The sequence below is a fragment of the Aspergillus fumigatus genome, chromosome 1, assembly GCF_000002655.1.
Source record: "Aspergillus fumigatus Af293 chromosome 1, whole genome shotgun sequence".
NCBI lineage: Eukaryota > Fungi > Ascomycota > Eurotiomycetes > Eurotiales > Aspergillaceae > Aspergillus > Aspergillus fumigatus.
The window spans coordinates 3151045-3178485 of NC_007194.1; the positions used below are offsets into that span (position 1 = coordinate 3151045).

At 49.0% G+C, this 27441-nt stretch overlaps 8 protein-coding genes across 8 annotated transcripts; 5 read left to right on the forward strand and 3 right to left on the reverse strand.

Moving 5' to 3' along the window:
• The first annotated feature begins 2537 nt into the window (after positions 1–2537).
• Positions 2538–6107, forward strand: AFUA_1G11950 (uncharacterized protein). Its single transcript, XM_077803924.1, has 3 exons — positions 2538–4128; positions 4187–4460; positions 4517–6107. The coding sequence occupies exons 1-3, from the start codon at positions 3643–3645 to the stop codon at positions 5671–5673; spliced, it is 1917 nt and encodes a 638-aa protein (XP_077660093.1). The 5' UTR covers positions 2538–3642; the 3' UTR covers positions 5674–6107.
• An 89-nt stretch (positions 6108–6196) lies between these two features.
• AFUA_1G11960 (uncharacterized protein) lies at positions 6197–10218 on the forward strand. The gene is made up of 5 exons (XM_077803925.1): positions 6197–7069; positions 7131–8099; positions 8200–8538; positions 8600–9571; positions 9638–10218. The coding sequence occupies exons 2-5, from the start codon at positions 7739–7741 to the stop codon at positions 9709–9711; spliced, it is 1746 nt and encodes a 581-aa protein (XP_077660094.1). The 5' UTR covers positions 6197–7069; positions 7131–7738; the 3' UTR covers positions 9712–10218.
• Positions 10219–10259: 41 nt separating this feature from the next.
• Positions 10260–13639, reverse strand: AFUA_1G11970 (dynamin-related GTPase MGM1). Its single transcript, XM_747470.2, has 3 exons — positions 13204–13639; positions 11127–13145; positions 10260–11069 (listed from the first exon to the last, which is right to left on the reverse strand). Exons 1-3 carry the CDS (start codon positions 13499–13501, stop codon positions 10630–10632), a joined length of 2757 nt encoding a protein of 918 aa, XP_752563.1. The 5' UTR covers positions 13502–13639; the 3' UTR covers positions 10260–10629.
• A 98-nt stretch (positions 13640–13737) lies between these two features.
• On the forward strand, positions 13738–15379 carry AFUA_1G11980 (glutamine amidotransferase subunit DUG3; the record flags this gene model as incomplete). The annotated part of the gene is made up of 4 exons (XM_077803926.1): positions 13738–14081; positions 14140–14235; positions 14318–15050; positions 15105–15379. The coding sequence occupies exons 1-4, from the start codon at positions 14067–14069 to the stop codon at positions 15377–15379; spliced, it is 1119 nt and encodes a 372-aa protein (XP_077660095.1). The 5' UTR covers positions 13738–14066.
• A 266-nt stretch (positions 15380–15645) lies between these two features.
• Positions 15646–16785, reverse strand: AFUA_1G11990 (PIG-Y family protein; the record flags this gene model as incomplete). The annotated part of the gene is made up of 1 exon (XM_747472.1): positions 15646–16785. The coding sequence occupies one exon, from the start codon at positions 16783–16785 to the stop codon at positions 15646–15648; it is 1140 nt and encodes a 379-aa protein (XP_752565.1).
• Positions 16786–17259: 474 nt separating this feature from the next.
• On the reverse strand, positions 17260–20377 carry AFUA_1G12000 (uncharacterized protein). The gene is made up of 5 exons (XM_077803927.1): positions 19296–20377; positions 19135–19236; positions 18423–19070; positions 18230–18362; positions 17260–18169 (listed from the first exon to the last, which is right to left on the reverse strand). The coding sequence occupies exons 1-5, from the start codon at positions 19674–19676 to the stop codon at positions 18000–18002; spliced, it is 1434 nt and encodes a 477-aa protein (XP_077660096.1). The 5' UTR covers positions 19677–20377; the 3' UTR covers positions 17260–17999.
• A 103-nt stretch (positions 20378–20480) lies between these two features.
• AFUA_1G12010 (uncharacterized protein) lies at positions 20481–22013 on the forward strand. Its single transcript, XM_747474.2, has 4 exons — positions 20481–20576; positions 20763–20891; positions 20948–21073; positions 21141–22013. The coding sequence occupies exons 2-4, from the start codon at positions 20826–20828 to the stop codon at positions 21918–21920; spliced, it is 972 nt and encodes a 323-aa protein (XP_752567.1). The 5' UTR covers positions 20481–20576; positions 20763–20825; the 3' UTR covers positions 21921–22013.
• A 1563-nt stretch (positions 22014–23576) lies between these two features.
• Positions 23577–27274, forward strand: AFUA_1G12020 (arrestin family protein; the record flags this gene model as incomplete). The annotated part of the gene is made up of 3 exons (XM_747475.2): positions 23577–25431; positions 25500–26566; positions 26624–27274. Exons 1-3 carry the CDS (start codon positions 24705–24707, stop codon positions 27272–27274), a joined length of 2445 nt encoding a protein of 814 aa, XP_752568.1. The 5' UTR covers positions 23577–24704.
• Between the last annotated feature and the right edge of the window lie 167 nt (positions 27275–27441).

The window sequence follows — 27441 nt, forward strand, 5'->3', positions numbered from 1 at the left end:
TATCCCCGCAATGAAGTATTAAAGGAGCAGAGGTGAGAAGGCACCTGCTCACATGCATTTCCCCTGAGCAGGACTCAGGAGTGGATGGTACATAGGTTCAGTGGTATCAACAATGTTGTGCGCACGCCCTTACCCATGCTAGGGTCCTTGGAATGGCGATAAGTTGATTCTCTCTTGTTGGTTAGGCAAGCATTACGAGTTCAAATCATTGCCTGCTGAAGGCCGCGCAAGTGTATGATCACAATCACGAGCGCAAACCATGGAAACAGAATCATTCGCCTTCCACTTCCTCCTTCATGACTGTCTTTGGATAGATTTAATAATAGTAGCGCGACTCCACAGTAACAACTAACAAGGATGAATTTGATTCTGAAAGGGAAAACAGCCACGACCAGCCAGTGACTCAGCCCGTCGATGTCGGTCAGGATGGATCCTGGCTTACTCCGTAGTTAGAGGGAGTTTCTATTCATGTATTTGCTTCGACCAGCTGATGCAGTGGAATCTGCTCATATCACAAACAAGTATTTCTTCAAAACCGGCGATCGCGTCGGCGTCGAATATCAGGATAGCCGCGGAAATTCCCAGATAGTCAATGGTCAATTTAGAGTCTGTCCGCATTGAAAATGCGTAGAATTTGAAGGTGTTTGATTCGCCCATGAGGATCCCATTTTCGTGGTTCGGACTAAACACGGAACACTCTCAGAAGGCAGGAGCAGAGTTGCAAAGGATTTTTGGAATAGGACATATTATTGATCATCTATGTAACCATCAGCATCGACTTAAACCGGCAAATTACTCTTACTGGGCGCGCTGCCAACAGGCTGAGCACCTTTGTCCGTCACAATAATGTATCGGAGTAGGTGATTAATCACCTAGTCTCTATGGAGTACAAAGAGCCTAGTAGTATCAGCCTGGTCGGTTCGGCTATAACCTGTATGTATGTACTTTGGACTGAAGGGGCAAAGCGTACCACTACAGTTCTCCTGCTTGTTGCCTGCCCAGAAGTTGCCGAGTTATCTTCTTCGGCTAGGCTCTGTGATGGAAGCAGGAAGACTGGGCCTGAAGGCTGAGAGGAGAGTTACACGCAGCAATTGGACTGATCTTTTTTGGAGCAACTTTTCCCGTCCTCAACCGCCAATTGGCTTGTCACTTAACTGGGTCCTTTTGTGCATTCCTCCATCCAATGATTATCAGCGCTGCCTACCTTACATCCAAAGGTCCAGCCAGTTTCGATACGCGGCAAAACATCCAACGTTGCTCTGGCTGCTCATTCTTAGACAACCAATGTGGAGCGACCATACCGGCTGAAACCCTTTTTTCTATTTATTTTATTTAATATTATTTCTCCCTGAACTTTCGGCTCTTAGATTGTGTTTTGAGCTGCAAGTGGGTTTACAAATGTTGATCTCCTAAGCCTCACATTATTTCCATATCCATGCTTTTCCTCCCTGTGATACAGTAGTACAGAGAAACCCTGTACAAGTATAGTAATTGGCTTCTCCTGTTCTCAGTTAGTACGTTTGCCCTATCTATTTGCAGTTAAACAGGGCCCGGATTATCCAACTATCGGCCGCCATCCATACCAGGCTGCCCAAATTGGTTTCATCTGATACACAACCATACAGAGCGATACCTGGCTACCGTACGCATGCATTTTTCGCCTGATCCATCCATGGACAATCCGACTCATCCATACCGCCCCAGGCAGAGGCACAGGCTCAACCAGCCCTTGCCATACTCAAACATTTTGTACTAAGCCGCCAGCCTGTCTTCTGGCCTCCCCTACCTTGACTTTTTGTCTGGTCACAGTCTGCACCGACCTTGGAAGCCACATTTACAGACTAATTACGAAGCCTTCTCCAATGTTATCCATCGTTCTATCCCCTCATCTGCCTATGCCAATGAAATTTATCAAAACAGGGTTGTAAGATAATTACAGAGTATTTCCGTAAACTGACCGGAGTATTCACGGAAATGACCTACCTAATTTACTCATTCCTTCTGCTTCTGCCTCCTGGCTGGGCTAGAAATCACACAGCGATCAACCACAAGGTGGTCGTTGTAGGAGTGCACAAACCTCCGTGTACTTACAGTACTTCTCCCGTGCCTGCTTGTTCAGCAATGCCGCCCTTCTGTTTTAGCTTTCTCCCCTCTCTTTTCTTTTTCTTGATCCATTATTATTTCCTTTTTCTGTCAGGCAGCACATAACGGTGGTTGCAAGAGTGACACTAAACCAAACTTATTATGGGACGTATGGGTCCTACAGAGTTAGCAATAGCGTAAGTACGGGAATACCTTACACACCTCAGTACGAAGGTCTTGGTTTCCTTTGTCTAGATTCCAACCCCTCGTCTCTTTCCTCTCATTTTGCCTGACTAATAATAACACGGAGTAACTATGGAGATGAATTTTGCCATTCCCTCCTGGGTCTCAATGGTCTATGGCTACTGACTTTTTGGTTACCATTCCACAACTCGTTAGTAGAGGCTAGTAGGAGTAATACTAGTAGGTAGTAAAGCATCCACTTGCTTCCCCATGGCTCTGACATCAACCGGTATTTCACTTTCCTTTCTCCCAAGACAAAGCAGAGACAAATCATCCTGGATTGACTATGACCAAACCAGAACCGACCCAAACGAGTCCAAAGGAGGAGGATCAACCCTCTGGACCTGCGTCCCGGCCAAACTCTGTCTATTCTGTATGGACGCTCTTGCACTGTGGACACAGCGGACACACCACCTTCTCCGGACGAGCACTAACCGACCCTGGCTCTTTGAGCGGAGTAAGTAGTGGTGTCGTGATATGAACAGATGAAGGATGATGTCTTGATCTCATCCTTCAATTATTACCTTTTTTTTGCCCTCACTACTACACCTACTACTCTTCATTTTCATTTCCAATAATTTCGTTTTTTCCATAATGATTATTTTCTTCTCATACGGCTTGGTTCCATAGAAGTATCAAGCCTTTTCTATTCACTTATGTTTTTTTCCCTTTTTTTCTTTTTTATAAAAACCACATTAATATTCTTTTTTTATTTATTTTATTTTATTTTTTTTAATCTTTAATTTCCAATCCGTTCTACTTCATTGTCCCTTTAGACTTTCATTCATTAGCCATATACTTGCATCGACATGTTTATCTCCTTGAGCATATTTCCTTTACTATAACTTGGGCGGGCTGGCAACTTTCTCCTGGCACTTACATTTCTCATGCTGAGTCTTCTATGACTGCTTTACTCTAGACCTGTGTTGTGGTTTTCCTGCCTGCTCTGGATCGGTCTTTCTTCAAGTTCTCTTACCCCTTCTGTGCCTTCATTCCATTGACAAGGCATGGTCAACATTCACCAGATTGGTCGTCCTATCTACAAAGTACTCCGCAACCTCTTATTATACCAACTCGAATAGAAATCAACAATTCTTCCAATTGTTCCTTTGAATCCCTGAGCAGCCGATCCGATTTCTCTATCGCCCAAACCATTGAAGCTGGTTTGCGTCCAGTGACATTGTGAATTCTGATCCCGGGCGAGGTCGAATACCACAAGATACTCATAGAGGTGGAATGAGACTCTCATGACAAGCGTGCCCTGCAGAGCTTCTTTCTCAGTTTCTTGTTCGATCCACACGCACCATCTTGTGCCATATGCCTCCGACTACATACACTCCGCATCATTTCCCCTCCGCCGAGGCTCCGATAACCCCCACTACGCAACACTATCCGTACGAGGACAGTTCGGCGTCGACATTCAGACAATACCCGGAGACTGGTTTGGAGGTCTCTGACAATCGCTGGACTACTCCCTTAAGGGACGGTCTGCCAACCCCCCCGAACGACATGACTGGGGTGGCCTACAAGTCTCTCCCGTCGTCCAGCTATGGGGGCAAACATGATGCAATCACACTTCCACCCTATGTAAGAGCGTCCGCTTATACTCGCACCGGATACGACTCTTCTTCTACTATGATACCTTCAACCAAATCGCAGAATCAACCCCAATCTACCCACAATGTCCCAGCGTCCGTGCCAACAAGCCAGAAGAAGACCAGCACCAACTCCGCAGCGTCTTACCTGCAAATTCCATCATCGATCAACGACAGCGGGGGAAGCCTGTCTGAATTCGCCGCGCAGGTAAGCATCAAAATCGCTTGCACTTGGGACAAGGTCAACTGACTTTATCCTCCTTTAGATGACTTGTTTATTCTGGTTCGAAAGCACATCGAAGTTGAAAAACATCGAGGAGCGCGTGAATACACTGCCTTCTCTTGTTCCGGAGGCGTTTCCTACTCCCGGCTTCAAGAAGTGGGTAACGAACATTCTATCGACGACGCAGGTCAGCCAGAATGTGATCTTATTGGCACTCATGTTCATCTATCGGTTGAAGAAGTTCAATCCTGTGGTGCGGGGAAAGAAAGGCAGTGAGTTTCGGTTGATGACCATCGCCCTGATGCTTGGAAACAAATGTCAGTACTTGACCATCCGTGAAGGTTGCGAATACGAAAACTGACTCGTTTCCCAGTTCTCGATGACAACACGTATACAAACAAGACGTGGGCTGAGGTTTCTGGTATCCCAGTCCAGGAAATCCACGTGATGGAAGTCGAATTTCTCAGCAATGTGCGGTACAATCTCTATGCGTCAGAGGAGGAGTGGGCTCAATGGCATACGAAACTCGGGGTTTTCTCAGACTTCTTCAACAGAGCAGTTGTGATCCCAGATGAGGTCGACCTGCGTCCTACAACTCCTGTGTTGCGCATATCTCCCAGCCTTCGAGCAACCTCCCAACTCTCGTCGTCGACTCCATCCAAGTTGCCGTCTCCACCAGCATCTGATCCTATTCACCCGCAGGCAGCGTGGAACCAATCGGCCAATACTTATGCACCTCTTCCTCAGCCTGGTAGTGATATTCAGCTCGCCAACCCTCGCAAGCGGACTCGGGACGAACAAGGCGATGAGCATCCCGCAAAGAGAGTTGTCGTGCCCCAAATTATTCCACCAGTTTCTACCCTCCCACCGACTTCTGCCATGACAAGTCTTCCGGCCCTACCACCGGTCATCACACCTACGTCTGTTCCTTCATCACACCAGGCTTACATCCCTGGACCTATTCCCCATCTGCCACGTCCCAACCTCCCTGTCTCATCACACACACTGGTTCCAAGCATCCCCGCAACAACGCCCCAACAACCCTCCACTGCTGGTCGCGCTATGCCTCCGACTACGTACAGTTCGTCCACCACCTGGGCACCATCGGTCCCACATATGACCACTGTGCAGCCCGTTTTGAATGGCATCTACCATAACCCAATCTCGCTACCCGAGCCTGGAAGATATCACGCGAGTCCCTACGGGATGTCGTCGGCCACTGTGTCACCAGCGGTGTCAGCCTACTCTGTACACACACCTCAAACACATCTGTCACCTTCTTTCTTTCTGGCAAATCGAAACTCGCCTTATCGACCTGTACGAGCTGTCAACACCCTGTTAATTCCGCCTCCGTCAACATCTCTCCAGCAGCAGCGCAGTGTTCCTTTCGACCATATGCACTACCAGCCGCTTGGGAAGACAGCCGCGGAGCGTAAAACAGGCGTGTTGCCCTACCTTCATCACGAAGCGTGGCCACAGGGGCCCTTTATTCAGCCGACTTTTCATTCAGCTCCGAACTACTCGAGTTGAACATAGCCTTTCACGACATTTCACGACCATTAACATGAGCAGGATGCCTTCTACTTCTTACTCAAAGCTGTATTTTGTACAATATCTTTACATTTTGACGACTTGCATTACCACGGCGTTTAGCATCATAGATGGATTACAAAAGACCACACTACTGTCCATATCGTGTGTTGAGGCGGAATTTGTGAGCTCTGGTGGCTTTCTGGAAGACGCATGACACTGGTGTTACGTTTCATCTCCATTGCTGTCGTTTGATCTGTTATCCTACACTGTTACCACCAGACGTTGCATGTGCATACTTCGGCGTTCGTTACCTTCTTTGACTGGGTCTGTCCACGTGGAACTGGGCATTTGACAATCATACAATCGTCCGATCTTGAAACCTCACTGTGCATAGTCCTATGCCACTGTAATTAAAGTGCTAAATCTCCTCGTATGCCCGTACTTGAGCGGGAAAAACTTACGGCTGGGGACCGTGATACCCAAAACAGCCCTATTATGACTATACGCCGAGAATTTGCTTGTCAAGCGCTAATGGTTCAGTTACTTGAAGCAATCTGATAATGCCTGTGGCCGAAAGCTACTTGCTCAATTGACTTTCAGATTGCTATGCTCTTGTGTCTAAGGTAGCTGAACGTATGATTAATAGTGCGCTGCGTTTATCTACCGATGTGTCGTTTCTATAGACGAACCTGTGAGCTCTATCAAAAAAAAAACGTTCTCGATACAGGCTGCTGCACCGATTATGAGAAATCAATAAGCAGGGACAGCCCGTTGATCCGCGAGACACGGGAGTCTCGACCACTTGGTTGTCATCTGACGATCTTTCAGTCAAGGGTTCAATGAAGACGGCAGGGAAGAAACGGAGAAACGAGAATTGAGTGGAGCTTGTTTTCCCCGGACTGTCATCGTCGCTGGTCACTCAACGGAGCGGAGGACTGCCAAACACGGGTCCAGAGCTGATTATCTAGACTCTTGTATGTGACTGCGGGTGATCCCGGTAGGTATTCCGGGAAGACTGTAGGGCAGGGAATAAGTCCGTACGAGCTGGTGAAGGTCATTTTTTGAGTCACGGTCTCGATGTCACCATCGTGATGGTAGATAGACTGTTTTCAGTTTGGGGGAATTGCTTTTGATATTGATTATCGAATGGCCAGAGCCTACTTTATCGAGGTAAGAATTGAGGAGGACAATTGCCCGAATTTAACCTTTTGGGAAGCCGCAAGATGTAGATATGATATCAGACCGAGGATAAAGCAACAGCTTCCAAGTATCATTCTAGAATCACATCGTGCTGCTATTTATATGCGCAAGTACCGATATATAGGTGTTGTAATATTGTTCAAAAATTGCGATCAGGAGCATCGCCATTTGTTGTAACCCTCCAAGACAGCTTGTATCGCACTCCGATTACCCCCTCATGGTATTCCACTCGAGGCTTATCTTCTCCTCACAAGGAAAAAAAACTCTGCGACTTTCTCCTCACGACTCCAATTCGAACGTGTCGGTGCGAGAAGAGAGTAACCTTGTTTCTCGGGCCCATCAGAACTCTAGATTCCTCTCCTTGACCCGTTTGGACCCGGAATCAACCCACATTTAAGCACAGTCAGTCTGCAGAGAGCTCCAAAGGCGGAAACGAAAAGCAGAGAAAAAGGGAAGGGGAGTAAGGAGATAGCGCGGCAAAGGAAGTCGAACAGCTCCACCGGAGCTGCCAAAAAAGAACCAGCACAGAAAGAGAGTGACTCGATCGTGAAATCCCCAAGGTGCAGTTTCTCTGAAGGGCCTCGGTGACACACCGATTCGCCCAAAACAGCTTAACTGCTTCTTATCCTGTCATTCCTGAGATTTTGCCTCAGGCTTTCTCAGATCGGCATTTACCCATTTTTATTTTTCTGAAATTTAATTCTTTTTCCCCTTCACTCCTCTTCTTTTTTTTTTTCCCCTTTCGTGATTATCAGAGACTCATCATCAACATCCACAATTGACTGGATTCCCTTTTGTGGGTTTTGACTCTTCTCTCCCTTCTCCCCCTTCTCCCTTCGCCTAGGTGCGATCAAGACCTTCAATGGTTGGAAGTTCCATGTTCCGCTCCAACATGGCTTCCCCAACTGTCATGCAGTTAACGTCGCTGTCGCGCAGGTCGCTTTCGACGCGATCGCCAGCCCTCGGTCTCCGGTTGTCACGCCCTCTGAGATCCGCTACTTCCTCTCAGCAGTGTGTCCAGCGCACCTTCCGTCGCTCCTATGCTGACGCGGCTCCTACCCCCAAACCCAAGAAGCGGTTCAGGTTCCTGCGTTGGGCCTGGCGTCTGACCTGGCTCTCCGGTGTCGGTCTCACCGGCGCTCTCATCTACAGTATCTATGAACAGCGCCATCCCATTGAACAGATCGAACCCGACCCGACCAAGAAGACCCTTGTCATCCTCGGTATGTTGGGTTCCTTACCTTGTCTGCCGCCAATTGATCGCGTCGCAAACGTAACCTGACAAACGTCGTGGAATCACTAACCCGGTGATCGCAATTGCAGGTACGGGATGGGGTTCAGTTTCTCTGCTGAAGAAACTCGATACAGAGAACTACAATGTCGTTGTTATCTCTCCTCGAAACTACTTCCTCTTTACTCCTCTCCTTCCCTCTTGCACCACTGGTCAGGTCGAGCACCGCTCGATTATGGAGCCTATTCGTAACATCCTCCGCCAGAAGAAGGCTCACGTGAAGTTTTACGAAGCCGAGGCTACCAAGATCGACTACGAGAAACGCGTTGTCTACATCAGTGACGACTCTGAAATCAAGGGTGACATCTCTCACACCGAGGTGCCTTTTGACATGCTTGTCGTTGGTGTCGGTGCTGAAAACGCTACTTTCGGTGAGTCGCGGGCTTTAAGTGCAAATTGATCGCAAGACACCAGTTAACGGTGTAATTACAGGGATCAAGGGGGTGAAGGAGCACTCCTGCTTTCTGAAGGAAGTTGGCGACGCACAGAAGATTCGCAAGCGCATCATGGACTGCGTCGAGACCGCTATGTTCAAGGACCAACCCGAGGAGGAAGTCAAGCGGCTTTTGCACATGGTGGTTGTTGGTGGTGGCCCTACCGGTGTTGAATTCGCCGGTGAGCTGCAGGACTTCTTTAATGAGGACCTGAAAAAATGGATTCCTGAGATCAAGGATAACTTCCACGTTACCCTCGTCGAGGCTTTGCCCAACGTCCTTCCCATGTTCTCCAAGCAACTGATCGACTACACGGAATCGACCTTCAAGGAAGAAGCCATTACCATTCGCACTAAGACTATGGTCAAGAATGTTACCGACAAGTATATCGAGGCCGAAGTGACCAAGCCCGACGGAACCAAGGAACTGGAGACCATTCCCTATGGCCTGCTGGTTTGGGCCACTGGTAACGCTGTTCGTAATGTTGTCCGGGACCTGATGAACCAGATCCCTGCTCAGAAGAACTCACGACGTGGTCTGGCCGTGAACGAGTACTTGGTTGTCAACGGTACAGAGAACGTCTGGGCCGTCGGTGACTGTGCCGTTACCAACTATGCACCCACTGCCCAGGTTGCCAGTCAGGAGGGTGCTTTCCTTGCTCGCCTTTTTAACACTATGGCCAAGACTGAGGCTATCGAAAAGGAGCTGAAGAGGCTTTCCGAGGCTCAGGCCGTGGCCAAGAATGAGGAGGAGCGCAACAAGATTTTCGACGAGATCCGCGAGCGCCAGAAGCAATTGCGGAGAACCAAGCAGATTGGCCCCTTCCAGTACTCTCACCAGGGAAGTCTGGCTTACATTGGAAAGGAGCGTGCGGTTGCAGACATCAGCTGGCTGAGCGGCAACATCGCGAGTGGTGGAACAGTCACCTATCTCTTCTGGCGCAGTGCCTACCTGAGCATGTGCTTCAGCAGTAAGTGCCTCCTTCGCCCTACCAACCACAAAATTGTCCCTTTTCCGTTTCTAACAATTTCAATAGCACGTAACCGTGTTCTGGTCGCTGCCGACTGGCTCAAGGCCAAGATCTTTGGACGTGACGTCTCTCGGGAGTAAATGACTACATTCTCCCCCCCCCCCCCCCCCCCCCCCCCTAAAAACTGGAGACCCTTTACCCTCCGTACCTGCGCATAGAATTATGTCAACGATTTGAAGCGAAAACTGTTATTTTCCGTCTTCGTCGTCTACCGTTTCCTTTACGCCCGCTCTATGATTACCTTCCAACTTCTCTTTCCTTTCTCCACCCTGTTGAGGCGTCATCGTCATTATGCATCCGTCACAGTTGACCATCCTTCGGGACCACTTTCGCCAAAAGATCCACTAATCGCACCCAATGGTCATAAAAGTGGAGAAAAGTGTAACTTTCTGCCCTTTTCTTTTGTCTGTGTATGAATTAGATAGACTGGGGACGGGATTGTTCTTTAGACATCTAGATATGGCCATAATTCTTTTTCTTCTGTACGATTCGTACACCGATCTGTTCCTGATACTTGCAGCTGTTGTCATCATGTCTGTTTTACTTAAATGCATTGAGCTTGGCAAGTGGAAATATGGAGATTATGTGATTTGTGTAAGCTTGCAACCGTCCTACAGGCTCACAATTCTGGCACTGGATCCAATCACACGTGTCAAGATACCTACTGTCGACCGTAAAAGATGATCAGTTCAATTAACAGAAATTGTCTATTTTGTTTTCTATTAGAGTTCCAGTTCAGAACTCAACTTCTGTACCTGAGTATATTACATTCAGACTGAGGAGGAAGTAAAGGAATCCCAGGGGAAAGGGAAAAAACGAGAAAGAATGCCGAACCAGAAGGTATTTGACTCTGATTAGGGCGATAGAAAAGGAAACTTGAGCTGCTGGGCTGAGAGGAGAGAAGCGAGGGTAGTGAAGGATATAGTCTGCGGTGAGGTATGTAGTTGCAAGGGACACGGGGAATATGGGATATCATGTAGAAAGTAGAGATCAATCAATCAGAACAGGTTCCATCCACGGCTTCTCTGCTCCTTGGCTGCCAAGGGCCGGTCCGCGTTTCTTTGCTTGCTCCGTCCATCAAGCTGTCGGATACTTTCGATCTTCTCCAAGGCAAGTTCGAGCAGCTCCTTCTTCCGGATGACGTCGAGATGTTTCCTGACGCGCGGGTCCTCTCGCGCGAATCGTTCCACTTCGGCGTCGGAGAGGTGTCGGCCTAGTCTCATGTCTAGCTCGCGGGGGAAGTTGTAGTAGAACTCGGAGAGCAGCTCGACGTTTAGGAAGAGGACTGCCGTCGACGTGAGCTTATCTGCAACTACATCAAGGAAGACTTCTGGACAGTAATATTTATTCTTCTTTGACGCGCATTGCTTGGAACGGATGGCGAGTAGGCGCATTTTGATCAGGTCGGCACGGTCTCGCAGGAAGACGCCTTCCCGGCCTGTTCTCTTCGTTAGTACTCTAGCAGGAACGGTCAACTGTGACAGGCATAACATACCTTTATTCAACAGGGCGGAGCTGAATCCACCTGCACCAGCGGCGCCATCGCCTTCCAGGACTACTTCGCCCTTTCTGACTTTATCAACGAATGCCATCACATCCTTGAATTTCTTCTTCCCAACGGCCTCTTCGACACGTCGGTAAGCAGCGTCGCAAGCTTTCAGCTCCTCCTTCAATACGCGACTGACATTCTCCCTGCCCTTTGCCCATTCTGGGTCCTCAACTTCGATTTCAAACTTATAAGGCTTGATGCAGTTTTCAACCTGATCACTAGTGCTGAAGAAGCGGTCGTTCAGGATGCTGGTGCAAGCCTCCATAATCTGCTTCTGTGCATAAGGATGGTTGGCAAATGTAGAATTCGCCAGTAACCGGTCAACTTGATTTTGAATAGCATTGGCAACAACCGTGGTCGCAAGCCTGCCAATTCCCAACTTTGTCAGAGAGGAGGTCGACGCATCCAACTTACGCCGCCAGTATTGAGAGTCGGCATCCGCTTTCGGAAGATCGCTGAGAGGATCTAACTCTGGCATCGAGGCCGTCAAATCTTCAATCGGCTTATTCCAGTATCTTTGCGCCAGAATGTCCATGACGCGCTGATCCAGTTCATTCTTCAACATTTCACGAACCTGAGGTCGACCGAAGCTCTCAGCAAACGCTTTGAAAGAATGCTTGAAGCTATCTAGACTCTCGGCAAGATAGGACTCGGCACTTAGTGGTCGATCGTTATATTGCACTTTAAATTCGTACGTGGCCTCCTCGAGTTCTTGGCTGATAGCGTCCCTAGTACCCGCTAGGCTTGCTGCCATCGTTTGCTCAAGAACATGCATGAGTTTGCCTCGCAGCGTGGATACGCCCACTGATACACCCGACTGAGGACCGAATTCGGACGGATGAGCCGAAAAGTAGGCATTCTCATTCTTTAGAATCGCACTAGTGATATTGCCGCTACCCCTGGAAAACAGAGCAGTTGTCTGAGGAACTCGAGATACCACACCGACGTAGCCCAAACGCAAAGGGTATTTCTGATCTGAAAGTATGCTGAATCCTCGCTCCGGATCGACCAGATCCATCTTAGTGATGACTCCGATCGTTCTCTCACCTCGAGGGTCCACCCTGCGACTTGCTCTGAGGGCGGTAGAATTGGCTAGATCAACATCCGCCGCAGAAATCGCAAGAATCACATTAGGTGGCTGAATGTACTTGTCGCAGAGGTCAGCAATTTTCTGTTTGAGCTCTGGCGGCTGATCTTTTCCAGCAACCTGGATATATCCTGGAAGATCAATCAGGGAAAGATCCGGAACGTTGGGGGAGTAGATAGTAAGCTTGATTGGGTCATCCGAAACACAGTCCCGTTCGGGAACTGCAAGATTGAGGTCGGTCAGAGTCCGCTGAATCTGTGAGAAATCCGTAATTTTCCCTAGGCCCAAAGCAGGAAACTCTCCATATTCGGATTGCGCGTTTGGAGTGTTGACTAGTGTGAGCTCAATTGGCCGCCGCGTGACCATGTTGGTCCCTTTGGGCAGGAACTCGTGTCCAACAATGGCCTCGAGAACAGAACTTTTGCCAGAAGATTGTGATCCGATGACAACAATCGATGGCAGTGTGAGGGTACCGGACTGCCCGACAGTCTGAAGAATATTTCTGATCTCGATCATCTTCCGCGTAAGAAGCATCATCTGGTCATCCTCGGCGATTTGTCTCGCGTGACGGACTTCATCTTCGTCAGACTGGCTGTAACCAAAAGCCGAGCCAGCAGCCACCCCAACTACACCAGCACCAGCTCGACTTTCTTTAGGGGACCCCCCTCCAGACGAGCCGCCGCTTCCGTCATGTGAACCTTCATCAAGGCGGAGGATCTTCTGCAGCCACTCCGGGACTTCGATATCTTCAGTGGTTTTCTGCCAGCCGCGATGAGTCTGCTCCGCAACGTTCTGTAACTCTTGAAAGAAACCCGAGGCAACGCCACCAGCCGTCTCCCCAGCTCGCTTGAATATATCAATTGCGTAATTTCCTGCCTCTATAGAAAATGTCAGCCAGTCGCATTAGTCATTAGCAATTAGTGACCGAAGACGCACGTGTAGCCTGGTATTGGATATACGCAAAGCCTGCGACCATAGCTCCGCCAAACATTGCCGGTAGTCGAGCCATCTTCAAGGCAAGCTTCGGAAGTATCCGTGCAAAAGAGATCGACCGCACGGCAGGGACATTGTGAATTGCATTTGCTCCAACGGGCCAAGCACGGCGTCGAAGTGCAGCACCTCCCTCTGAGCGTAGTAGCCCTCCAGTTCTTGCGCCAGCATTGTGGACATGACGGGCCAGAAGGCCCGTCCGCAATAGCGGAACAAGACGGTGCGAGAGTATTCTCCCGCTCATGGCTTTCGAACACTCATACACCACAGATCAGCCGGAAGGGTATAGTTTATCATCTCCGAGCTGCAAGCTGCAGACGGGGAAGATACTTGCTGCTTGGTGTCGAAAGCTGGGTACCTTGAATGACGGTTGATGTAATCAACAACGGTCTCACGATGGAGGCGAATCTCCACTATTGGATTCCCGTGACTTGCGCTTTTGGCCGCTTCGTACACCGGAGAAAGTCGGTGTGAGTCACGTGTGGCTCAATGAGGAATGCATGGAGGTGTCACCATTAAAAGGGTGCTTTTAAGGAGCATACTGGGTTGTCGAGTAACTATCATCTTGCCACACACACTTTTGTGGAACTCAGGGGCTACAGTTGGTTGTTGTGCAAGTGAATGGTGGAAGACAAAGTCTGGCTTTCATCATCGGCCTGTGCATTCACGGCATAGAGCTAAATAGACCAAGATTGTACATGGTCTGGACTCTGGAGCTCCCCAATTTCCTTTAATTTGGACTGCGTTTCTGGACGCCTTTTACAACTCTTTCTTTACTGTGTAGAGCTATTTAGCCAACATCGTGGACCATGTGCCGTTTCCTGGTATGATTCAGTATCAATTCCTTATACCATACTACCCGACTGACAGCTTCTTCGCCAGGTATACAAGGGTAGACACGAGATTCGTCTTAGCAAACTAGTGACAGAACCCAGTCATTCAATTTTAACACAGTCCTATGACTCGCGCCTACGTTTGGTAAGTTCTACCTCAGCGATGAGCAAACTTGTTCAGTTTGCCAATTGGTTGAACAAAGCATAGCTGACATTTCGGACCTCAGGATAATCGCCGACCTGTCAACGGCGACGGCTTCGGTGTAGGGTTCTACACTGACCCCAAGCTAGGTCCAGAGCCCTGCATATTCACCTCGACACTTCCAGCCTGGAACTGTGAGAACCTGGAGCGTCTGGCTTCTAAGACATGCTCGAACCTCATCTTCGCGCATGTCCGTGCCACGACGGAGGGGACGCTGTCCGACACTAACTGCCACCCATTCCAGCATCAGACTCTGATGTGGATGCACAATGGCAACGTCGGCGGCTGGCACTACATCAAACGGACGCTAGCCGACTCGCTCGCGGACAAGTGGTACCTCGGCGTAAAGGGCGGCACAGATAGTGAATGGGCATTTGCGCTATTCCTTGACCTTCTGGAGAAGGAAGGGGTTGATCCCAGCTCGAATCCCGGGCCAGAGGGCTTTGGACAGGCACTACTGCGGAAAGTGATGGTCAAGACCATCGCAAAGATCAATGAGTTCATCCGCGATATTCCCAAGCGACATAATGTTTCCGGGGTGGAGACGCGCAGTTTACTCAATTTTGCTGTGACGGACGGCCATACCGTGGTTTGTACGCGTTATATCAGCAGCAAGACTGACGAGCCCGCTAGTCTGTATTTCTCGTCGGGGACGAAATGGAAAGAAGGGAAGGACAAAGGCCACTTCAAGATGGAGCGCCACGACAAAGGGGCAGATATTGTTTTGGTGGCTAGTGAGCCCATCACCTTCGAACGCCGTGAGCCAGTCCAGTCATCCTTTGTGATGTGCTCGTGCTAATCTGTCCTTCTAGATAATTGGGTATCCGTCCCTGCGAATTCGATAGTCACGATCCACAAGCAGTCTGTCCTTCTACATCCCATTTTGGACGAATTCTACACTGAGGACATCAACCAAGATCGGTCTTCATGCTACGCCGTCTCCAAAGGCCTTGTTAGCACTGCGCCTGGGACAACGGTTCAACCGCAAGACGCAGAGGTTTTGCAAGATCCCACCGTTAGTAGCATAGGCACAAGATTGGAGAATTTGGATGTGCGATTATCAAACCAATGCGCGCTGTCGCACTGAACCGATAATTAGTCACGTATCCCAGAAAATGGGACTTGGGTGATTGTAAGTAATAGAGTTGTCGATGCTTTTATTCTCAGGATGTCATAGTAGGCGCAATGAGATACCTCTACCGGCCGTGTTGGGTTTGGAAGACGATGATCGGGAGAAAATTTTTTATTGGATGTCATAAACTTTAGTATTTCGGATTCATTTCTTGGAATTAATGTCAGTATACAATAGAGTACAAGTCGTAATATAGGACCTGACCAAAGTACTTGAAGCATTTATGTATCATCCCCAGTGATATTGGCGTGCTTGAAATACTTCATGCCGACCCACGCAACAACAACCCACACCCACGACATGACAGCCGTTAGAATGATCAAGGCAGGATAATACCCCACAATGGGCAATGTAGGATCATCCTCCAACTCGGGTGGAGCATAGGGCGTCTCACCGACATCCCAAGCCCAACTCCAAACACCGAAACAACTGCCCATTCCCACCACGAAAACAAGCCAAGTCACGATTAAGATGATCCACCCCCACCATTCAGTCTCAGAGTAATCCCAGACGATCTCTTGGCTGGGCTTAAGGTCAACGACATGCGTGGCAAGGGGTGACTTGGTGCGATGCACGGCTCTGTACGATGCGTCTGTTGGCAGAGCGTAGTAGGAATCCGAGCTCGATGGGGGCGTCGGTATACGTAATCCCGCAGCGCCGCTGGTACTGCTGGTAGAAGAGTTTCCAAAGGCAGAACCGATGGCAGACTTGGCATTCTTGATGCGAGGGAAGGCAATCATATCCTCATCGTCCGTGCCAATCTCGTCTCCATGCACCTTCTCCTTCGAGGGACCCTTCCGCGACCGCTGGGGAGGAGACGGGGTTTCCCGCTGGTCATGCACGAGGCCCCAGTTGGCATTGTTCTCATCTGTTTGAGATGCAGCAGCTCTAAGGGACGTAGGTTGATCCTGCGTTGAGACCGAATCGGCTATGGATGGCACCAGGACGTTTGTAGTCTGGTCGTGTGGTGGCGCATGGCCATCCGCTCGTAACGCGTCGATCGCCGCCCGAGTAGACTTCTTATCTCGATAGTCGAATCGCGTTCCCAGCAGCGCAGTTTTCCTTAGCGAGCCCCTTCTCCTTCGCGTTCTGCGTTGTTGTAAAGCGCTCGACATCGCCCTCCCACCCTGCAATCCGGGATTGAACTCCTCTTCATCGTGCTTATCGCCGGCTAAATGCGATCGTTCTGTAGTGTGATGCGTCCCGGTGTTCATTCGGAGAAAGGAGAATTTCGACAGCAGCGAGCTGGACGTGCTGCGCTTGTGTCCGTTGCTTGTGCTTCCCGAGCGTGCCCTTCCAGAAAGCCTATCATCGTTGTCGAGGGATAAAATCACGTTTTTAGCGTCGCCTGCATCTTCCATTGGCACAAGCCGGGCGCAAGTGACCCGGTTGTAGATATACTAACATTCAATTCTTCCTCGCGCAAATTCGTACCCGTTCAGGGGTCGCTATGGGTGGAGATCGAATTCGGCGGATTAAAGTTGTGATGCAAAGGCGAGTGTCGGAGGCAGGCCTGGTGGGCCAAAGGCCAAGACCTCCGGCGCCAACCTTCTCCACACCAACTCCACAATCCAGATACATCCCCAAAACGATACTTGACTAGTAGGTCAACAAGCGACCAGATTGATTTCTAAGTGAGCAGCTCAACCTTGAAGTTTGGCAAAATCATAAAGCCATATTCAAATTCAAGAGCTAGCTAGGATCCACAGACATGATTCGTTAATTTAATCGAGATACAGGATATGATTCAAGGCCACAAGTATTTCATAAGACGAGCATAAGGGTATATCATCCAGAGCGCCAGAGACAGCAGTCGGAGCTGGGGCGAAAGATGCCAGCTCACAAGAAACAAAAGGCAAGCACAATGTTGACTCACATGGATTGTAAAAAGAGCATACTCATAATTTGTTATACGAGTCTGCAGGACACCCGACCAAGAAATGAGGTGCCTGAAGGAACGAGAGAAAAATAGCACTTTCAGAAAGGAAAGGCTTGCTGAATCTGATCAAAACACATAGTCATCCAATAGAGAAGACAACATGGATGAAGAAGATACGATACACAGCCAGAAGTAGGTAATTTATGAAACCGATTCTCAGAAGGTATCAAATCGAGGACTAGGTAGGTGATGATAGGTACTTTTCGTTTGTTCCGAAGAAAACTCGAATCAAAAGTCCCAAAAAGCTTCGCTCACAATCTGCGTAGAATCATTCAAAGAACAGAGCAGGGCCTTGATGCAAACAAAGTGGACTTGGGGTATTGGTGTACGTAAACACACGAATTTCATTTGGAAAGGAAGCACTTGAGAATGGGAAACATGCGCTCGATAATCCACTTCATAGGCCAATCGTGAGACGAAGAAGTAAAGCCATAGGAATGAGAGAAAAGAAGAGGAGATTTGCGATGAAAGTATAGAGCAGAAAAGCGGGATAGTCCGTGAAATGAGGAGTGGAAGATGAAACCGAGTACACCAGATTTCTCACCATCACTGTTGTAAATAACCGCGCACCTTGTCGATCATCTGGCTGGGCTGCTACAGACCGGCCCATATACAGCATTATAGGCTAGAGACAAGCTACGCTTGGTAGCCCCCAAAGCCATTTCCAAAGTTGCCATTGTTTGGCTGGTTCCAGCCAGAGTTGGGTGTAGCCTGTCCGCGGCCAAAGCCTGCATTCTGGGGGGCTTGGCCATATCCTTGGCCAGTCATTCCCCCTTGCTCCCAGCCTCGCCCAGCAGGAGTGGGGCCTATGATAGGATAAATTAGTCATAAAAACGAATTACTGGGGGAAAGAATATGAAACGTACCCTGGGGGGTAATAGGAGCACCAGGGCCGCCGTATTGAGGAAAGTATGTAGCTGGATTGGAGTTGAAGGGTGAATTGGGTTGCTGGCCAGAGAAATTGTCGAATTGGCCGGTGGGAGGTCGGTCCTTACCCCACTACAACGGTCAGTAAAAGCAGCCTTAAAATAAGAGCGAAAAAGGCGAGAGCAAACGTACGCTGCATTTCAGAGGACGTCCGTTAACGTTGTACCCATTCAATTGGCAAATAGCCATCGCAGCATTTTCGTGTGTATCCATCTTGATAAAGGCGAATCCACGGTCTGCTTGAAGGCGTGTCTCAAGTACATATCCGAAATTGTGAAAGAGAGGGACAAGATCGTTTTGCGTAGTGTACGGTGTCAGATTACCCACGTAGCACGTAGTCTGCCACTGTGGCGTCTGCTGAACGACCATGTCGTAGCTCTGGACCCCATGCGTAGGGAAGTGGTGATGGCCAAAGGGCGTGGTGGGAGTCATGCCCATGGCCGCCATAGCCTGCTGTTGGGAAATAGAAGGCTGTCCCTTCTGGTTAGCCCAGTTGCAGCGAATGGCACGCGAACCGAGCCATTCGCCGTCCATGGCATTCAGTGCTTTCTCTGCATCGGCACGCTCACGGAAGGCAACGAAGCCATAGCCACGGGAACGACCAGTCTTCATATCCCACATGACACGAGCCTCTGACACCGAGCCGAAGGCGGAGAAGGCCTGGAGCAGGATCTCGTCGTTGACTTCGTTGCTTAGATCGCCGACGAAAATGTGAAAGTGAGAAGAAGTATCTTCCTTGTTCGCGGAATTTGACTGGTAAGCCCAGTTCACCCGAATTTCCTGTATCACAATCAGTAATGGGACCACAAGGCGACGACGCTGTAAGTATTCAGAAACTGCATACCGACTGATGGATTCGACGGCCGTTGAGGGTTTGCATAGCCCTCTCAGCCGCACCAGGGTCATCAAATTCAACAAAGCCGTAATTGTATCCTTTGCTGTTGAACTTTCATAATGTTAACATCGCATTTAAGGATTATCGAAATAGGGAAGGGTAAAGGTTACATTCTTGTCGGGGATGATCTTCACACTCTGGACATGACCGGTGGTCTCGAAGATTTGCTTCAGGATATCCTCGGTCACCCTTGGATCAAGTCCTCCAACGTACAGAGCTCTCTTGTTTGGCTCGGGGGCGGCCCGGCGTACATATCCACCAGCACTGGTCGGGGACATCATGTTCCCGGACATCGGGGACGTGATAGCGGTTGGAATAGGATTGGTGTTCTGTGGAATCACAACAGGCGGACGAGGCGGGGGTGGCATATGGGAAGGATTGGCTTGGCCGTTGCCCTGAGAAGAATCATACTGCTGACCAGAAGCAGATGATGCTTGCGGAGGCGGAGGTGGGAGGGTGGAAGACCCAGAAGTGGACATGTTCTCGGCCATTGTGGTTGATAACAGGGTAAAATCAGCAAGAACCGTCAAGCGATACAATGCACAAGTGGATCGGCGATGGAAGCGTCAAGTTGGGATACGCTGTTTGTTGCTCGACGGTGCACAGCGTCTAGCAGTCAAAAAAAATCGATGTTGGTCGAGAAGGCGGAAAGCGACGCGGGGATCGAGACACCGAAAGAAGCAAGACTTGCTAGATCAAGAAAATCGAGAGACGGCAGTCTTTCAAAAAGGAAAAAAAAAGAAGAAGAAGAAGAATCGCTCACAAAGGAGCTCTGTGATGAATTAAAATACGTTAAGTCAGGACGACTCGAACACGGCTCTTTTCAGCACTCAGCCCCAACAAGTTTTTAGATGCGGTGGTGGAAAAAAAGCTTAAGATCCAGGTTTGACAAACACAAGTGGTTGTCGGGAGAGGGGGGAAAGAGACAACGGACAAAGAAGAATACAAGCGCCAAAAGGGAAAAGCGAAACAAAGAGAGAAAAAGGGAAACAAGACCACAGAGACCTTGACACCAACGGAAGCGCGATGGAGGGAAAATGCGAAGAGTGAGATAGGATGAGAACAGGGGAGAAGAAGATGTGATGTGATGATCTTTGGTAGGCTACTAAGATACTCTACCATACCTTTATTCACTAGTCCAGACGGGAGGAGATTCTAACAGCTGGAGCAAAAAGGACGACCAAACTGTGGGTGGGCAACTGGCAAAGAGCCGCTCGGATGGGTGACATGCTAGTCCTAATGAGGTTAGCGTATGTGGATAGATGCCGCTGGTCATGAGAGGGCGCTTAACTTGACTCTATTCGGTCCCTGCGAAATGAGCTCGATCTGGGCCGAGATTCTCTCAAACACAGAAAGGCAGACATTGTGTGGTCTGAAAATTAAGTTTGAAGGTGAGCTCTTCAATGATACTCTGACCGAATAAATTCTGTGTCCTTATATGTATCTTATGCATCATCTGTTTCGATCAATGCATAGTCGTCGTCAGTGTTTGTCCTCGACTCAGCGACGAGATACCCAAACATGAGAGAACCATAGACATGCTGCCAGAAACAAACTAACTTTGTCGCACCCTGCAGGTAGTGTCCATCATTGGACAGAAAACTTCAGTTCCTTCTCGATGAATCGGAGCGTTTGCCATCATGGAAACATCAAATTATTCAAATCCAGAGTCCCTTGCTATATTGACAGCTATGGTCAATCAGACGGTAGAGTTGCATCTCTTCCCGCTACTTCGTAGGTCAATAATACTAACTGCAAACAGCTCGTTGAAATGGGTCGATTTTTTCGAGCTGGTGGCTCAACACAGGCCAGGGCTCGTTTCAAAAAGACGATCCCCGCGGCTCACGAACGTTTCCAGGCTGCACTCGACGATTTATCTGAGCAAATAGTATGTATTCAAAGGGACTTTCCTGCGGTATTTGTGCTTCACCGGGACAGCTACTGACAGACGGTAGTTTATTGCAAAAGCGTTTCTCGAAAGAGACTATGAGGAAATCAGAGCAGAGAAAGCAGCTCTACAGCCTGCTCAGGATGTTGCTATGGATGAGCCAAGCAACAAGTCAGAAAATGAAGGCGCACAAGAGCCGCCCCAAAAGATTGAGGAAGTGACAGAGACGAAACCGCTCGAATCCAAGTTGGACGAAGAGCTTACTACCGCGCAAGAGCCTCTCACCGGTGATAAGCCGTCGCAGGAGACTGAAGGGAAAACTGTCAAGGTGGAAAATCAAGAAGGACAGTCCTCGGCGCCAGATCAATCAGTCCCTGGAACTACAGAAATCAACTTCGACTCCATGCTCAATAACAGTGGAGTTGGACCCAATGAGTTTGATCTTCATCTCGATTTTGGAGATGATGATATTGGGAATCAGAATTTCCTATCAGGCTCGAGCCTTGGAAATACAGGTATCGGCGGCGATATCGGCCAGGAGACAGATCAGTCGGGAGCTATGGCGTCGATGTTCTCTAAAGAGGGGGATAACCTTGGCAGTGGTCCTACGGGAGGCGATGCATTCGATTTAGAGTTCCAGAAAACTGATGAATTTTCAGGTCAGGACCAGCAAGCGGGAGGACAGATAAGCAACAATGCGGACGATGTTATGGCGCCAGGGGAATCAAGCTTCGATGATTTATTTATGGAAAACGAAAACTTCGATGGAGAAGGGCTTGGAGACCAGACTCTGCTCGGGGACGGCCTGATGAATATCAATGAGCTTGATGATAACTGGTTCACTTAGTTTGCAGTCCTTGAAACAATTGAAGAAGAATTACGAAACACATTTTTCGGTGCATATCTAGGGACAACATACTGGTAGACTCCTAGATCAATGGATTACGAGTAGCGTCATTTCGCAGCAGAAAAGTGGAGCATTCTTGATTCGTTACCAACAGGCATGTTGACATCCATCGCTCCATAATGTTATCTCAATGCTAATGAGGATCCATGCAAGGGGAACTGTGTGACAGACTAACATTCCGCATTCCACACTCCACTCCGCCTACATTCTGTTGCAAATAAGGATAGCCTAACCTAGCATGATAATTAACCACAACTATGATGCATGATCCGCTCGTTTCACTCCTTAGCGAACGAAAAGCAGCCCTAGGTTGGTATCATCAGCCCTATCTCGCACCTGGCGAGGCGGTAGACTCTTGGCATTTGGGCCTCAAGCTTCTATTTTAGGCAGCGAGGGCTCGTTTCATGACCCTGTACCTGATCCGACAATCTACAGACTACAAGCTAGGCAAGTCCCACCTCCATCTAAAGAAATGAGCGTGAGGTGGGGAGGTCACTCGTGATGATATTAGAAGTATACACGAGATTTGCACATGAAGCCCAGATCCAAAGCATTACCTGACCAAAAGCTCTGCTGGATTTTCCAATCGCCATTTTTTGATTAGCGGAGTATATTCCCACTTTGGTCCCGGATGAAGTCAGCAAAAGATCAAATGATGAGGTCATCATCGGCATCAGGATCCCCACCGGCCGCGATTGCCGGCGATCCTCATACTGGACTTTAGTACTCCGTATTTATTGTGCCTCGAAGGTATCAGGTTCTTAGGTGCGGCTTATCAGGAATGAATCTAGGATTTGCGCGAAACCTCTGCTAGGACCCAGTTGTAATGGTAAAGTGGATATTCAACTAGATAGAGTCTACCCCCAAAGATGATTACTCAAGTTCCGCTGTTCCCTTTTATCGTTGATTCCTTAGAATCAATTACTCATAGTAATACACTAGAAATCTGACTAGTGGATGTGCTTGCACCAAGGATGGGTATACAAGAGTTAGAGTTGTTCATGTGCGGTGTGCCACAGGTACAGAAAACAATGATATCACTGATTGATTTGATCCCATCATACTGGCAGAGATCGACAGGCGGGATTCATTTGAAGTTTCAAGCCAATCATTTAGATCAATGATGAGATACTGGTATATCTTGATTTGTCCTCGCTGATAAGCTAGAGTGATGAAGAAAAGAAAAATGAACAACAAAGAATTTATAGCGAAAAAGGCAAGAAAAATGGAATCTGTACCTCTTTAATGCCGGAATACCGAAATATAGACATCATCTCGACGACGTCATTTTTCTAGGCTAGGACACACTAGCGCCAGGGTCTTAGAATCATCTTCTTGAAGTTGTGAACACCGAGGAGTATCACATGGAAAAAGTATGGCTTACTGAAAAAAGGCATCATGATCATGTAGCTCTTTGCGGATGATCTACATGACTTCTGAATCTACCTGTGAAGCACTGGACACTTCAGATATGAGTAGCTAGGAACCTGCACCGAAACCCATGCAAATGAAATCCGATGGAATTTAGGTTACAGATCGGGGGACGCCTGGTGATTGGACTTTATTCTACGTATGATCCGAACTTTTTTTTACGTGGATTGTACGTGTACCTATGCCAACTGCCAGTCGGCCGGCTCGCCGGATCCATATCCAGCGACATAGAGTGGTGGCTCAGTTGTATTCCGCGTCATCGTAGAGCTATGTGCCTACCATAGATTCGATACCTAATATATAACAGGAGGGTCTATCTTCTGGGCCCGACAGAAACTGCAAAACTATTAGCAGGTTCGACTTGTCTGATGACAAAATACCAAGATCTCATCTGTCACCCAAGGAACGAACAATTACACTGATTCGCACCGCCTCACAGTCATCGTGTCTATTCCGTCACCTCTTCTGTTTAGGTTCTTGGGAATTTGCCATCCTGCAACTCTGTTTTGCTGGAGATCTACCATAGCACACCCTGTCGCTCTTCCTTTCGGTGTTGTCTGTCGACCCTAGGCAACGAACTTCATCTCTTTCACCGATCCCCGCATCATCGGCCCTTCTGGCCTGCAATCGCGTTAGTGATCTGTGGTGATCGTGATCACCAGGCTGTGCATTTCCCCTCACTCCACGCCGACGTAACCACAGAATAACCGAGACGCTGGAGAGTCGACTGACCAGGCTTTGGAGTACGATCACAGACTCTGAGCGACTCCAAACTGAAGTTTAGTCCAGTGATTCTGGGGGAACGCCTCGTTTCCGTTTCGGGCCAAAAATCAAGTGTGGCTCCTTGCGTGGTCGATCATCAGCCAAAGCAGCAAAAGGCCCAAAAAGTCTGGAGGCGCCAAAGGGAAAAAGAAGCGAGGGAATTGAAAGGAAAATAGTCGCACGACTCAATGCGCCGGGCTTGGACGTAAGAAACAAAAGCAAAGCCATACATTATTAATTTGTTCTATAAAATAAAATAACAGGTCCAAGGGGGGAAAAAAAGAAAAAGTAAAGGAGATCATCCTCAATATTACTTTGGGAACTACAGAGACACGGGGTAAGTTTGGGCTCTTCTACAACACCCTGTGTCACTCGCTTCACTTTCACTTTTCTTTACCCTTTTACCCTTCTACCTATTTTCTATATTCGTCTCCGTTTCCCATCCACAAGCTCCTGGCTTCTGTACAAGATCCTTTCAGTGCCGATTTCATCTGTCTAGTCCGTTATGCACTTGCCTCGGTATCCTCCAACATGACAACTACTCACCTCTCTCCTCTACAAGAGGACCTGTCCAGGTCGGGAAACCCTGAGTTTTTCCAATCACTCTCGGGTCTGTTCACTTCTAGATCAGAGAGACGTCGATCCATTACTTCAACTACAGTCAATACTGATCGGGCAGTCGAGCAATTTCCTAAACAAAGCCAAAATCGTCGCATTTCTATACTAAGAAGGCTGGCGGGGCCACGGGAGAACGCAAAGCGCTTCCTCCGCTTGGGCGCGCCGCCCAGTAACTGCTCACCATCGCCGCCACTTACCAACACTGCTTCCGCTACCGCTACCCACCTGATGTCTCGGACAGTGCGACCACGTCCTGTGTCCGAGATAATAGTTTCTCCTCATGACGCGCAAATTTTAGTTTCTGCAGCAGCGGCGAGGAGGATGCGATCCGATTCTTCCTCTACGGTGTCTATGAGTTTAGGTCCTGCATCGGGGCAAGATACTCCATCAGCGTCGGATGCAACGGCGTCGTTCCCTGCTCTCCGCCATGAGAAGATTGTCGCAACGGGGAGCGGTATCGCTGTTGGGATTGCTCTAACAGAGCCCGTCTTGTTTCTTCAAGGTTATGATCAGAATGACCCGAGTACTAAGAAATCCGCCATACTGCGCGGGCAGCTGCACTTGAAAATTACCAAGAGCGTCAAAGTTAAAAAGATCTCGATATGCTTCCGTGGTCACGCTCAGACTGACTGGCCTGACGGTATGTTTTCCTCGTAAGTTTGTTTACTGTGGGAAAAGAGCCCTGCTGACTCTGAAATTCTTTCCTAGGAATTCCGCCGAAGAAGATCCATTTTCATGACAAGAAAGACCTGGTCACTCACGGAGTGATATACTTTAACCACGGGGATACTGCCCTCATGCAGAACGATTACGGAGCACATTTCTACCAACACACTAAACCGGTGACCTCGGTGACAGGTAAAGATGGGTCGACAACAACAACCCGGGAACTCTTCTCCAAGAGTGGATCGTCCCCGTCCCTCAACCAGTCGACCGCGAAAGAGCTCAAGCGCCTCTCCTTACAAGCCAACCATGCATACTCGCGCAGCTTTGGAAAGAACGAAATGCCGTCCAGCAATCAGTCGCATCACCAGCGCAATTATAGGATGTTCCCCATTGGCGACTACCTGTATAACTTTGAATTTCCCATCGATGGCTCTCTTCCCGAGACGATTAAGACCGATCTAGGCTTTGTCAGATACGATCTAGAAGCCATTGTTGAACGTGCAGGCGCATTCCGGCCGAACCTGATGGGCACCTTGGAAGTACCTGTGATTCGCACCCCGGCCGAGGGATCGCTGGAGCAGGTTGAGCCCATTGCGATTTCTCGGAACTGGGAGGACCAACTGCACTACGATATTGTCATATCAGGAAAGTCTTTTCCGCTAGGCTCTCAGGTGCCTATCGCCTTCAAATTGACCCCCTTAGCCAAGGTTGAGTGCCACCGGATCAAGGTTTACGTGACAGAAAACATTCAACATTGGACGGCGGACAAGAGCGTGCACCGGCTGCAGCCAGCAAAGAAGGTGTTACTTTTCGAGAAACGAGCGGATTCCGCCAGTGTGAGCACCTACCCTGGCAGCTCGATGCGTGTCACTGCAGGTGGCGGCATTGATTGGGATCATCGTGCGGCCGCTGCGAGAGGCGAGGAGATAGTGGATCGTAACCGGACGAATCTACTAGGAAATCTGGCAAATGATTCAGGCGTTGGCCCGACCGAAATGGAGTTCAACGTTCAACTTCCTAGCTGCCACGAAATGAAGAATCGGGATGAATCGCAACGATTGCATTTTGACACGACGTACGAGAATATTCAAATCAACCACTGGATCAAGGTAAGATAGCCTACGTCTTAACTTTTCCTAGTTGTTGCTGACTGGCTTGATATCTAGATTGTGCTGCGTCTTTCCAGACTTGATGAGCGCGACCCAAATAAGCGTAGACACTTCGAAATCTCCATTGATTCTCCCTTCCACCTTCTCTCCTGCAAGGCCACACAAGCCAACATCTACCTCCCTGCGTACACCACTCCGAGCTCCGAGCCGGGTCTGCCTGCGCAAGAGTACGAATGCGGCTGCCCTGGAGCGGCAATGGTCAACAGGAACAGCTCGAGCAGCCAACTGCTAGTGTCTGATCGGGAAGATGCACCAAATGGCGGCACCGTATCTCGCAGCTTCACCAACGGATCTGGGGGCTTGGCTCGTCCTCCGCAAGCCCATCTCGCGCATGAAGCGAATGAGCGCTTTCCCCGTCCTATGCATCTTCTTCGGGCGCCATCCTTCGCTCCTCCTGCGTTTGAAGACGTTCCACCTCCGCCGCCGCTAATAACCCCACCCCCAGAGTACAACTCAATCGTGGGCAACAACGACAGAGATGCTGTCCTGCAGGACTATTTCTCGCGACTATCATTCTACGAGGAAGGTGACGGAGATGAGCGTGGCCGTGGCCGTGTCGACGTACCCCTCACACCAGGAGGCCGCGTGAACCGCAGCATGGATGTTCCTCGGGAATGGGTGCGACTTGGAGAACCCGCTGTCCAATAGCATGGGAGATTGAAATTTTAATGAGTGGACAGGATTTACGACGTTATGAATTTATTCGTGTGACTTGCTCGTGATGGAACCAAGCGGGAAAGCGTTTGGAGTTGGATCTAAATGTCGGGAATCTGGGTTTCAATAGGGCCGCGATTGTTTATGGGGGTCTCATACCG

Excerpts from the sequence above, each read along its gene's own strand:
- AFUA_1G11970 (XM_747470.2), bottom strand. The coding sequence starts at position 13,501 with ATGAGCGGGAGAATACTCTCGCACCGTCTTGTTCCGCTATTGCGGACG. Across the intron at positions 13,146-13,203 it reads TATCCAATACCAGGCTACAC|AGGCAGGAAATTACGCAATT; the intron begins GTGCGTCTTCGG and ends CATTTTCTATAG. Across the intron at positions 11,070-11,126 it reads CTCCGCCCTGTTGAATAAAG|GCCGGGAAGGCGTCTTCCTG; the intron begins GTATGTTATGCC and ends CGAAGAGAACAG.
- AFUA_1G12000 (XM_077803927.1), bottom strand. The coding sequence starts at position 19,676 with ATGGCCGAGAACATGTCCACTTCTGGGTCTTCCACCCTCCCACCTCCG. Across the intron at positions 18,363-18,422 it reads GACGTCCTCTGAAATGCAGC|TGGGGTAAGGACCGACCTCC; the intron begins GTACGTTTGCTC and ends TGACCGTTGTAG. Across the intron at positions 18,170-18,229 it reads TGCTCCTATTACCCCCCAGG|GCCCCACTCCTGCTGGGCGA; the intron begins GTACGTTTCATA and ends ATCCTATCATAG.
- AFUA_1G11950 (XM_077803924.1), top strand. The coding sequence starts at position 3,643 with ATGCCTCCGACTACATACACTCCGCATCATTTCCCCTCCGCCGAGGCT. Across the intron at positions 4,129-4,186 it reads TGTCTGAATTCGCCGCGCAG|ATGACTTGTTTATTCTGGTT; the intron begins GTAAGCATCAAA and ends ATCCTCCTTTAG. Across the intron at positions 4,461-4,516 it reads CCTGATGCTTGGAAACAAAT|TTCTCGATGACAACACGTAT; the intron begins GTCAGTACTTGA and ends CTCGTTTCCCAG.
- AFUA_1G12010 (XM_747474.2), top strand. The coding sequence starts at position 20,826 with ATGGAAACATCAAATTATTCAAATCCAGAGTCCCTTGCTATATTGACA. Across the intron at positions 20,892-20,947 it reads CAGCTATGGTCAATCAGACG|CTCGTTGAAATGGGTCGATT; the intron begins GTAGAGTTGCAT and ends AACTGCAAACAG. Across the intron at positions 21,074-21,140 it reads ACGATTTATCTGAGCAAATA|TTTATTGCAAAAGCGTTTCT; the intron begins GTATGTATTCAA and ends GACAGACGGTAG.
- AFUA_1G11960 (XM_077803925.1), top strand. The coding sequence starts at position 7,739 with ATGGTTGGAAGTTCCATGTTCCGCTCCAACATGGCTTCCCCAACTGTC. Across the intron at positions 8,100-8,199 it reads GAAGACCCTTGTCATCCTCG|GTACGGGATGGGGTTCAGTT; the intron begins GTATGTTGGGTT and ends TCGCAATTGCAG. Across the intron at positions 9,572-9,637 it reads CCTGAGCATGTGCTTCAGCA|CACGTAACCGTGTTCTGGTC; the intron begins GTAAGTGCCTCC and ends CAATTTCAATAG.